This window comes from Capricornis sumatraensis, chromosome 22 (assembly GCF_032405125.1).
Source record: "Capricornis sumatraensis isolate serow.1 chromosome 22, serow.2, whole genome shotgun sequence".
Taxonomy (NCBI): Eukaryota; Metazoa; Chordata; class Mammalia; order Artiodactyla; family Bovidae; genus Capricornis; species Capricornis sumatraensis.
In genome coordinates, this window is record NC_091090.1 from 24,615,079 (window position 1) to 24,627,926 (window position 12,848).

The window sequence follows — 12,848 nt, forward strand, 5'->3', positions numbered from 1 at the left end:
ATATTAATGGCTGAGGGGAACCTGGAAAGGGAATTAATATAGGAAACAGCTGTCTACCTTAGGAGGCATTCTGGCAACTGGGACCCATATTCGAAACCTTCATCGTAAGCCTGAAAGTGCTGATGAAACTCCCTGATTTTCCTCTCGTCTGTGGGAAACAGACCTTTTTTAAAGAGTATGTTCACTGTCACTGGGTAAAGCAGGTGCCTGCAAAGATAGAAACAGATAAAATGTCAGAGCCAATGACCAAAGGAGAAAGGCACGGGATACAAGAAGCTATTACTGAACAGCTATAAACTAGGGGTAGACAGTCGAATGTGGGGCTGCCAAGGCTACAGTGGTAAAGAACCTGCCTACCAATGCAGGAGACATCAGAGACGCCAATCCGATCCCTGGGTTGGGAAGATCCCCTAGAAGAGGAAACGGCAACCCACTCCAGTACTCTTGCCTAGAGAATTCCATGGACGGAGAAGCCTGGTGGGCTAGAGTTCATGGGGTAGCAAAGAGTCGGATACGACTCAAGAGACTTAGCATACACGCATGCACGCAATCATATGTGATAAATTTAGTGGAGGGAAGTCACTCCCAAGAGCTTTTAATATTTGGTTACCGTGCTCAAGATAACTTGGGGGTAAAATTGTGGTCTTATATTTCTAAAGATTTTCAAATGCTTTCTAAGCAAGTATTGTTCGATCCTGATAAATGTGAGCTTAAAACTCTTAGGTGGTGTTTCAGAGGGGCTCTGAAGAGCTCTGGTACCATAGTTCTTTACATTTCAGCACAGAAAGAATTCAGCGAGAGGCAGAGTGATAGATAAGGAGGGATCTATTAGGATAGGATGCTTGCGAGGCTTATGAGTAGTGGCTCAGAGGAGGCTACAACCCAAGAATTTACTGGGCTACAGTTTTACAATCAAAGGAAAAGTGGGGAAGTGGAGAAGACTTTCTGTTTCTTGAGCAGATGTCATGCTTCCATCATCAGTTCCTCCTGCTGGTTGGGCAGGGGAGTTTTCTTGTCCCTACATGGTCAAGCGACGTCCATAGATTATTGTTTTTCATGTGTACAGAGAGCATGTCCTAACTTACTGAGCTCACTGAGCTGGGTGAGGGTCTCATGCCACTATTGTTATATTGTTTTGGGGCATGTCTTGTGCCTCTGTGCATGGTTTTGTTGCTAAGCAAGCCTGCCTGGTTTCATGGTTAAGTAAATCTGTTTTCTTGAGTAATCATTAACTTAAGGGGCCGCCCATGTTTTTTTCTACTTGCAATCTCCTAGTGGGATTAACTATTTAATTTTGTCCCTATACTCTGTCCTCATCAAGCTGATACACAGAAAAATTCAACACAATTTCAACAAGCATTTATTTTTAGCAAATAACAACAATAACCGAGATACTGTTCTTACCTTTAGATAGCAGCAAAAAAAAAAAAAAAAAAATAACCAAACAAAGAATCAAGGGCAATATTAGTCACCAAATTCCTAATATCTCCCAGGAGCTTATGACTTTGAACCATACTGAAAATTCAAATGAAGTAGTGAGAAATGGAATATTTCCTGCCATATCAGTAAACAAAGGATGTCATAGTCATCAGCAACTATAGCCACCACTGATGGTGAGCTGGTGAGCCCTGAGGAAACTCAGGAAGGAAAAGAACACCTGCCATCTGGCAGCCCTCAGACTGTAGCCACTCCCTGCGGTGAGCCCCAGGAGCCTCGAGATGTGAAAACACAGGATATTAGCCCCAGAGAGCTGAGGTGCCTATCAAATGAATGATTTCAGTGAGCCCAGACTCTTGCATATTCCCAAACAAAGAAAGGTGCTAAATTCCTGAGGTACGTGGTTTTCTTTGATTAATAAAAATCTTCTGATAGATGTTCAGACTACCTGTCCTTTGTTGCAAAACTTCTATGTGACCCGGCTCCTGGTCTCACCTTTTCAGAGCAGTTCTCTCAGAGTAACTCGAGATGCTAAAGTTGAAGTTTTAGGGCTTGAAATCCTAAAAATTCCCACCAAACAAAACATAACTCTCAGCTTTTAGGTTGTGAATATTTCTGAAGTCTACGGTATCGGTCATCAGTAAGTTTTCCCTCAAGTGAATAAAATTACTGTGGAATACTTATGTAAAAGAATATCAAAGATTATGTTCTAGGTTAGTAACACTAAGTGCTGTTTCTTCCCTTTTTGTTTGCCATGTCTCCTTTACAGAAAATTCTCAGGATCTCCTTCTGTCACAGTTTCAAAGTTATTCAAGAATTTGTTTTGTTTTGTTGTATATATTAGACATGTCAAAAGTTTGTTTGGTTGGTTGTTTCCATTTTTATTTTTTCTGTCTCTATTTCTAGACTTCTAACAAAATAGTAAATGTTGTTGTGCTTTCTGAGCCCGAACAATTGAATCCTGCCTCCAGTATCAGGGCATCCCCCTGAGATGGAAAAATGCCTCACTGGTAACTTCAATTTACCAAATCTCCCTGCACGTGGTGGGGATTTTTCACATGGCTCCCGTGCTCAGCCCTGACATTTGTCAAAAAGCTCCGGAACAGAACTGAGCACTACCTGGCTCCCCATACTGTCCTTTCCTGTCTCACTGTCTCAGCATCTCTGCTCTCAGAGGACTCTGGGCTCAGTCCTGAGGCCCATGGTGGCTTTGTCTCAGCCACCTTGTGAAGTCTCACAAACATCTCCTGGAACCTTGCCCTCTACTTTGCAATTCTCTCCTCTCCCCTCTCCTCTCAATGTCCTCTTGTTCTAGTAATTACAAATTGCAGTGAATGCTTTATCAAAATTCTGATGGATACATGACAATTATATGAAGGAAACCCATGTAGAGCATATAAAATTGTAAGGAATGACTAAGAAGAAATTATTGTATATGTACTAAAATGATTTTATTGGTTTGTTTTTACGTGCCTGCTAAGTTGCTTCAGTTGTCTCTGACTCTTTATGACCCCATAGACTGTAACCTGCCAGGCTCCTCTGTCCATGGGATTCTCCAGGCAAGAATACTGGAGTGGGTTGCGATGCCCCCCTCCAGGGGGTCTTCCCAGCCCAGGGATTGAACCCATCTCTTACATCTCCTGCACTGGCAGGAGGGTTCTTTACCACCAGCGCTGCCTGGGATCTATTGGTTTGTTTGCTTAACTTCAAATTGAAGTACTAAATGAAAACCACCCATTAATTAGAATTTAAAAGATCAACAGAATTTTTTAATTGCTTAGTAAGGTAGATTTCATAATCCACCACATTGTATTTCAGGTCCAACATATAGGCTTCAAACTTTCTTATTCCAAAAACGGAAAACAAAACAAAAATAACAAGGCATCGATTTACCTCATAAACTTGTTCAGGTCTGTGGTCCCGTGAGTACCTAAATTCTGCAACTGTTCCTGTAATTCTTCAGTCAATTGTCCAGTGAATTTGTATAGGTTGAGAATCCCCATTTTCCCTTTCACCGTGATATAAAGTTTCTCGTGCAGTTTTAAAAAGATATTCTTTGCGATGGATGCTATAAACAGAGAAAACACTTTTCAGAAGAAGCAACCACTTCTTGAAGTAAACAGTCAACATGTCTTGATCAGCAGGAATGAGAGCCAAAGGTGAAGAATCAACACAGACTGTGAGATGGCGAAAGCCTTAACAAAGTCTGCAAGGCCTTCTCCCCTCTTTTCAGCTCTCCAGTGGTATTTCCAGTGTCTTCGCCCTCCAAATATATATTCCAGGTAAAACACGCTCTTTTTTACATCTCACCATCTTCATGAACTGTTCTATCTGCTCAGAAGGTTATCTATTCTTGACAACCAACCCTCACTTCCCTTGCACACCCATAAGATATACATTTCTCCTTCTGACTTTTCTGCTTTAAGTGTCTTAAATATTGTCTCCACCAGCAGGATCTTCCTAACTCCATGAATAGCTTTGGCCCCACTGTTTCCTCCCCCTTTTTTTTTGGACTTTTTTTTTAATGTGGATCATTTTTAGTCTCTATTGAATTTATGACAATATTGTTTTTGTTTCATGTTTTGGTTTTTTGGCCATGAGGCATGTGGGATATTAGCACCCAGACCAGGAATCGAACCTGCATCCCTCGGCTTGGAAGGTGAACACTTAACCACTGGACCCCAGGGAAGTCCCCACACTGTTCCATTGTTCCCTTCATCTTAGTGTTCATGCTCCTTTCATGACACACCTGGTCTGGTCTGGGTGTTAAAGAGTATGAATTTTTGAACTCATTATTCCTTTATATTTTTCTTTAACCCTCTTTAATTATCTTTGAAATAAGTTTTTTTTAACTAATTTTTAATTTTATATTTCATTATCCTATTACATGTAGGTTACATTTCACATAAGTTAATGAAAAATAATTTGTAAATTTCTTGAATATGTATCATCTCTGTGGTAGAGGTATATTTAAAAGGAATGGGAAGCTGGCTCATGAGTAAATATGATGATATTTTATCTGTTAAATAGAAATATTTAAACATGAAAGTCCTCCAGGCAGGGCAGAGCTGAAAAAAAAAAAAAAAAGTGATCATTTCAATACACCTCTGATAGGTAAGTTGGTATATTTTTCTGAAGGAATATGCGAATTTACAGATCAAGAATCTTCCAAGTATTTATATTTCTTTGATCTGGAATGCCACAGTCTAAATATCAAGAAGCATTAAAGAGTCAAAAAATGAAATCAACATGTTATGATTTTTCATGCAAGCAACAAAAAATAATAATCATGTTATTGATCACTAACAGCCTTGAAAACAAACTTTCATGTCTTAATGGCAAGAAATGCATTAAAGCTATAGGAAAATGAACCTAAGAAAGAAGCAGAAAACGGAAGCCAAGAGAAAGAAAGATGTTAGAAGCAAGCACAGGCATTATGAAAGCAGAGGAAAGAATCAGGTGCAAAATGAACCAGCTCTGTATCCCTGGGAAGACAAATGGCCTTAGCATGCATGTTCACATCCTGGGGAGAAATAAAGGCAGACAGTCACACTGAAAGTATACTGGTTGAGTCCAGCAGTCTCTGAGGATGAAGAAAGAAAGGGCACCAATTATATGAAGCCAAGCCCCACTCACCTTAATAACCCTGTGGACTATGTCAGGAAATGCCATAGTAAAGAGCTTACTGGGGCTTCCTTGGTGGATCAGGGGTTAAGAATCTGCCTTCCAATGCACGGGATGTGGGTTTGATCCCTGGTCAGGGAACTAAGATCCCTCATACTGCGGTGTAACTAAAGGAACACACGCAACTAGGGAGCCGATGCCACAAACAGAAGCTCTCCTGCACTGCAAAAAAGACGGAGCACAGCCAAAATAAAGAACCGGGGCTCACTAAGTGGCGCAACATGAGATCAAACAAAGAACGACAGCCCGTAAAACATGCACAGCAGCATAACAGAGTCAGTGACATCTTGGGGGCTGTTAATAGGATATAAATTCCAATATTTTCCAAGTAAACGTCAGTGAGGTGACCTTATCTTTTACACATGCCTTGTGGAGATCCTAATGAATGACATTGCCAACAATTCATTTTTAGGGCTTGGTTCAGATGGTAAAGAATCCACCTGCAATGCAGGAGACCTGCCTTTGACTCCTGGGGTGGGAAGATTCCCCTGGAGAAGGGAATGGCTACCACCTCAATATTCCTGCCTGGAAAAACCCATGAACAGAGGAGCCTGGCAGGCTACAGTCCATGGGGCCACAAAGAGTTGTCACAACTGAGCGACTAAGCACACAATTTGTTTTTCAAAGGCCAAACTCATCACAAACTCTTTTCTATCCCTACTCTAGAATAAAATAATGGGTCTGCCTCATTTTTGATAGAGGAGTGAAGAGGTGCTTGTTACCTAAAACTGCTCTTGGGATTCCATGTTGTATTTCAAACAGACTATCTGAAAATACTGTTTACCTGTATGATAGATGGGATTTTGCACTGCTAGTTCAAAATTTACTTCTTTGGATTTTAGAAACACATTAATTCCCTCTTCTTCAGTAACAAAGGTCATGCGGGTGCCCATAACAATGACTGTAAATACTGGTCCATACTGAAAGAAAACACATAAGTAGAGATCAGATTAGTAAGCATTTCTAATAGACAAGTTACTGGATATGGGTTATTCTTAAGACAAGAGTTCCTCAAGAACCCCAACTGAAATTACAATCAAAATAAAAACTATTAAGATTACGTATAATGTATGTGTGTTCAGTTGCATCTGACTCTTTGCGACCTCATGGACTATAACCTGCCAGGCTCCTCTGTCCACGGAATTTTCCAGGCAAGAACAGTGGAGTGGCTTTCCATTTCCTAGTAATTAGTTATAAATTTTGATTGATGGAGTGAAATTTAATTGTATAAATCCTAATTTGTTCTGTCATAATATTTAACCTTCCTTTAGATCGTATTTTTATTTGTTTGCACCTACCATTCTGGTAGTAGGAAATAATACTTAGAAATAATCGTTAGAAATTAGGTTAAACACTGTGATACCCCAACACTGTTTTCAAGATACCTGGAGGGTTATAAGCAACCTATGGCTGAACTTTGTTCACGAGAAAGATAAACGGCTGACTGATTTCACCGTCAATCCCTGGTCACTCAACAGTGTCTACAATTGAAAGTTCATTTTCTTTCATTTTCTCCCTTTCCAAAATGACTCACCTGTTTCCCCTGCCCAACCCTCTCCACTCTGAGTGTTCCTGCTTTGTAACTCACTGGGCAAAAATGAGCACTCTCAGCTTCTCACCACCAGGGCAAAGGATTGTACGCATTCTCCATGCTTCCCCTCCAGTTAACAGATGGAGGGTCCTGCCCCTGGGCAATGCCTACCCTCCTTCACTTGTGATACGGATTCCATAGTCTCTCTTTGTTCTTCATGGATACCTTCTCTCACACACCTTCAGCTGTGCCTTTTCTATCAGATCACTCCTGCTGCTGCTGCTGCTGCTAAGTTGCTTTAGTTGTGACCGACTCTGTGCGACCCCATAGACGGCAGCCCACCAGGCTCCCCCATCCCTGGGATTCTCCACGCAAGAACACTGGAGTGGGCTGCCATTTCCTTCTCCAGTGGATGAAAGTGAAAAGTGAAAGTGAAGTCGCTCAGTCATGTCTGACTCTTCACGACCCCATGGACTGCAGCCCACCAGGCTCCTCCATCCATGGGATTTTCCAGGCAAGAGTACTGGAGTGGGGTGCCATCGCCTTCTCCACAGATCACTCCTAGGAGCCTACAAACATCCTCTAGTGAAGAGTTTGGCTTCAGGGAGTCCACCGACCCCTGACACACCAAGCCAATATGATCCTTGCCCTAAATCATCCCAGAAAAAGTCACCGGGCATCTGGAGACCAACCCTAGAGCTCAAAGCCCCAAGAAACTCTTCAGGGTCGTCAGTCCTAAATTGTCTACCCTACCTTGCCTTGCTTTCCCGAGGAAACTCCAACAAATGCTGTGCATGGGGCTTTTTCTTGTTCCATCTTCTGCATCTTGACTGACAAGAGTTTCTTCAGGGAGTCCAAAAGATATCATTATTTTCACTGGCCTCTAATTATAATTTAACATTTTCTTCAATTACGAATGGAGGCAATAAACTACAATCTTCCCCACAACTCTAACCTCAAAAGAGCTTAACTGTTCCAATCGTACTTTTTTAGATTTGGTGTCTATTTGCCATCCATTCATCACAGGGTGAATTACATTAGCTACATTTTCTTCTTTCTTTTCCTATTCAAATGACGACTCTTAAATTCTCGTCAACGTTCTCTAGAATACATTTAAATAACCAGAGGTAAAATACAAAGGGTTGACTAAGATGTATTTTTATTTTCTTAGAATATTCAAAATGAACACATTTAAACACAAACCAATCTCATATTTCAAAAGAAAAGGACAGGCAGCACAAATGGAGAAGAGGAACCATTATATTTAGAAAATTTTAATTGTTTTTAAGCCATACAAGTCTTTCAATTTCCACTAACAAAAAAGCATTTTGTAGCTTCTACCCAAAATTTACAGAAGTCCCAAACTTATATGATTCTTTTGTCTTCCTGAGCTATGTTTTCTTATTCATGTTGTTTAGCTTTGGAGGCCTCACATTGTTGTTGTTGAGTTGCTAAGTCAAGTCCAACTCTTTTGCAACTTCATGGACTGTATGTAGCCTGCCAGGCTCCTCTGTCCATGGGACTCTCCAGGCAAGAATACTGTAGTGGGTAACAATTTCTTTCTCCAGGGGATCTTCCTGACCCAGGGATCGAACTGGCTTCTCCTGCACTGGCAGGCAGATTCCTTACCGCTGAAACACCAGGGAAGCCTAGTGGCCTCACTACTGGGTAGACATGGCCCTCTCAGAGCTAGCTGATAATTAGAGAGAGCAAAGGATTCAGCCAACCAGGAACATGCCTTTCATATGGAAGTCAACCCATCTTGAGTCTATATCACCAACCCCTGACACACCAAGCCAATATGATCCTTGCCCTAAATCATCCCAGAAAAAGTCACCGGGCATCTGGAGACCAACCCTAGAGCTCAAAGCCCCAAGAAACTCTTCAGGGTCGTCAGTCCTAAATTGTCTACCCTACCTTGCCTTGCTTTCCCGAGGAAACTCCAACAAATGCTGTGCATGGGGCTTTTTCTTGTTCCATCTTCTGCATCTTGACTGACAAGAGTTTCTTCCGCTGTGGCCCTGCAGAGCACACAGTGACCCTTGCCTTGGACCCACGAGTATTATAACCTTCTTCCTTCCAAGCCTCATTCTCATTTCCTCCTGTGGCCACACTGACCTTCCCGCACCACATTCAACATGTCTATTTTTGGAACCACCACCCATACTTTTATATCCCATTATAGTAAATTGATGCTTTCAAATTGTGGTGCTGGAGAAGACTCTTAAGAGTCCCTTGGACAGAAAGGAGGTCAAGCCAGTCAATACTTAAGGAAATCAACCCTGAATAGTCATTGGAAGGACTGAATCTGAAGCTGAAGCATCAATACTTTGGCCATCTGATGGGAAGAGACAACTCTTTGAAAAAGACCCTGATGCTGGGAAAGACAGGGTGGGAGAAGAAGGGGGCGACAGAGGATGAGATGGTTGGCTGGCACCACTGACTCAATGGACACGAGTGTGAGCAAACTCCGGGAGATAGTGAAGGACAGGAAAGCCTGGCATGCTGCAGTTCATGAGGTGCCAAAATGTTGGACAAGACTTGGTGACTGAACAACAACAGTTACTATGAATATCTCAAAGTACCATCAGGCTCATCAGCACTTCAATATGAGTCATTTCCAGATCTGCATGAAATGGCCTGTGATCATTCCTGAAACATACTGTTGGATGCTATTAGGCAACTATGGGCTAATAGCCGATACCCCAAAATAGTGAAGCCTCATATTTTTCCATTAGTGATGCAGACATCTACATTGTTTCCCATGTCCCCTACCTTCAATGGTTTATTACTGAATACTTAGAAGAAGATGAATCATTTTCATTGTTGAAGGTTTGCTCAAGTGAGAATTTTTAGGTTTCCATCAGGAAAGTGGCCTTTGGCAACATGTACAGGCACTCTGGCCACATTAGAGGTAATACTGTCCATCTCACTTGATAGGAAGTCCAGGTTCTAGTTTCTCAAGCCCAACTTTTTAGAGTCACCTCAGACCCTTTTCATTCTTTCACACAGCACGTTCCATTCACCAGGAAATCCTGCTGCTTCCACTTTAAGAGAGATCCAGTCACTTCTCAAACTTCCAACTGCTATCACCATGGTACAAGCCACCAGGGTCTCAAGCTTGAATTCTTGCCAAAACCTTCAGATTACCTTTTTTCTTCTAGTTCTATTTATTTTTAACAGGGTGCCCAAAGTGACCGTTTAGAATTTAAATCAAATCCCATTGCTCCTCTGCTGAAAACACCAAGTTCCCCACTTCATTCTAAGTTACAGCGTTCTCTTAATAATCTGTAATGACCTATATGGGAACAGAATTTGAAGAAGAATGAATGTATGTATATGTATAACTGAATAACTCTGCTGTAACCTAAAACTAACACAACATCAGCTATGCCCCAACGCGTGCGTGCGTGCTTCATTGCTTCAGTCTTGTTCAACTCTTTGCGACCCTACAGACCATAGCCCACCAGACTCCTCCGTCCATGGGATTCCCCAGGTAAGAATACTGGAGTGGGTTGCCATGCCCTCCTCCAGGGGAATCTTCCTCACCCAGGGATCAAACCCTAGTGTCTTAAGTCTCCTGCACTGGGAGGTAGGTTCTTTCTTTACCACTAGCGTCACCTGGGAAACCCCATAATCTAATCTAAAATAAAAATTAAATTAAAAAAATACACTGACATTTTGAATCTGACCCTTTACTCCACAGATATACTGGCACACAGAGAAATGACATTTGTTGCTACATTATTTATAATAGTGAAATATGGAAAACAAACTATGTCAATCATTAGGTGACTATCTAAGTGAACTATGACTCAGGGAATATTCTGCAGCTTTTAAAACATATGCAGATGCTTTTGTGTCTGTGTAGGATAAAAGAAAAGAGGGGTAGATTACAAAAATCATATTTTTAAAGGTATCAGTTGGGGAGAGTTGGGGAAACAATAAGATCTAAATGGACTAAGCTCAACAAGTGGGCCTTAGAAAGCATCACTACGAACAAAGCTAGAGGAGGTGACGGAACTCCAGTTGAGCTATTTCAAATCCTGAAAGATGATGCTGTGGAAGTGCTGCATTCAATATGCCAGCAAATTTGGAAAACTCAGCAGTGGCCACAGGACTGGAAAAGGTCAGTTTTCATTCCAATCCCAAAGAAAGGCAATGCTAAAGAATGCTCAAACTACCGCACAATTGCACTCATCTCACATGCTAGTAAAGTAATGCTCAAATTTCTCCAAGCCAGGCTTCAGCAATACGTGAACCGTGAACTTCCTGATGTTCAAGCTGGTTTTAGAAAAGGCAGAGTGCCGGGGGCCAGCGTGAGGAACTCCGCCCATGGCAAAGGTCATGAGGAAGGAGGCTTGGCATATGCAAAGGCGTGATCAAGCCTCAGGAAACCCCCTGTTCCCAAGCATCTACCCCAAAAACAGAGTCTGTTTTATGCTCTCACCTACACCTCTGACTTTACGGGGGGCTCTCCCCATAACCATTTCTCTCAGAGAAGGAGTTAACTTGCAGCTCCAAGTCAATAAAAATTCCCGGGCGTGACAAGAGTGTTTCAGCTTACGGACTCCTCTGAAGGTTATCTAGCCCACCTGTATAGGTTCTTCCGGCCACATGTGATTGTTTACAGCCTCCCAATCTGAGGGGCACGAGATGTTTTAGACTTCAGTTCAGTTGCTCAGTCGTTTCCAACTCTTTGCGACCCCATGAATCACAGCACACCAGGCCTCCCTGTCCATCACCATCTGCCGGAGTTCACTCAGACTCATGTCCATCGAGTTCGTGATGACATCCAGCCATCTCATCCTCTGTCGTCCCCTTCTCCTTCTGCCCCCAATCCCTCCCAGCATCAGAGTCTTTTCCAATCAGTCAACTCTTCGCATGAGGTGGCCAAAGTACTGGAGTTTCAGCTTCAGCATCATTCCTTCCAAAGAAATCCCAGGGTTGATCTCCTTCAGAGTGCACTGGTTGGATCTCCTTGCAGTCCAAGGGACTCTCAAGAGTCTTCTCCAACACCACAGTTCAAAAGCATCAATTCTTCGGCACTCAGCCTTCTTCACAGTCCAACTCTCACATCCATACACAACCACAGGAAAAACCATAGCCTTGACTAGACGGACCTGTCGGCAAAGAATGTCTCTGCTTTTGAATATGCTATCTAGGTTGGTCATAACTTTTCTTCCAAGGAGTAAGCATCTTTTAATTTCATGGCTGCAGCCACCATCTGCAGTGATTTTGGAGCCCCCCAAAATAAAGTCTGACACTGTTTCCACTGTTTCCCCATCTATACTAAAGGCAAATTCTTTTGGAAATTATTAGTATAGTGGGTTGGTTAGGAATTATATTGGTGAAGGGTTTTTCATTTGTTGTGCCAATAATTGCTGCTAATTCCCTGCCCTCGGTGTGACAAGGGTGTCTCAGGTCAAACCTCTCTGCTGACAGGCTAGCTTGTGTGACAGGATTATCCATACTCCTGCCACCATGCACATGATTGTTTACTACCTCTCAACCATAAACAGCACGGAGAGTTTTGGAGTATTTTGAAAGTCTTAATTAGCATAGGGCTTTTCTCATTGTTGAGTCAATGATTGCCGCCAGGCCTCCATATCCTTAGGCACCTGGGAATATATTAATCAATGTATTTGGAATATAGAAAAGGAAATATAGTAGTTTTTAAGGTTAGCAATACTAGACTTTTTGAGTTAACGAATTTTCTCTTTTGTAATAGATCACTGTACTTTGTTATAAATCACTGTGTCCTTGCTATGTAAAAATGTAACTTTATCACTATCTTAAGACTAAACAGATCTTAAGGGGAGCATTGGTGAAAGGATTTTCATTTGTTGGGCTGATGTTTGCTGCTAAATCTCCATGTTCCCTGCCCTTATAATGAATATAACTAGCATATAGGCGAAATAAGCATTAACCTTTAAGCATATAGGAGAAATAAGTATTAACCTTTAAGATTAATCATGTTAACCTTGGGTTAAATAAATTCCTTTCTTGATTGTAACTCACTACACCTTTATCCTATAGGAATGCAACTTTATTTGGAGGGTGGTGCCTGGTTTAAGAAAAAACACCCTTGGAAAAAATAAGTTTTTGGTTATCAGAAAGGATCATAAAATGTCAGCAGGTCTCATGGCCAGATGATGATGTAAAGTCCCTAAGACCTTTTTATGTGAAGCACCTG

At 41.8% G+C, this 12,848-nt stretch overlaps 1 protein-coding gene across 3 annotated transcripts in view; it reads right to left on the reverse strand.

Moving 5' to 3' along the window:
* The window catches only part of CYP39A1 (cytochrome P450 family 39 subfamily A member 1), an 87,500-nt gene that overhangs the window by 69,075 nt on the left and 5,577 nt on the right, over nt 1-12,848 (reverse strand). For 2 of the 3 annotated variants that reach the window (XM_068960650.1, XM_068960648.1), the window contains exons 2-4: nt 5,906-6,041; nt 3,331-3,505; nt 58-207 (exon numbers count right to left, since the gene is read on the reverse strand). In XM_068960650.1, the coding sequence (XP_068816751.1) occupies nt 58-207; nt 3,331-3,505; nt 5,906-6,041 (461 nt within the window). The remainder of the gene's footprint in view (nt 1-57; nt 208-3,330; nt 3,506-5,905; nt 6,042-12,848) is intronic. The other variant, XM_068960649.1, reaches the window with a different exon arrangement.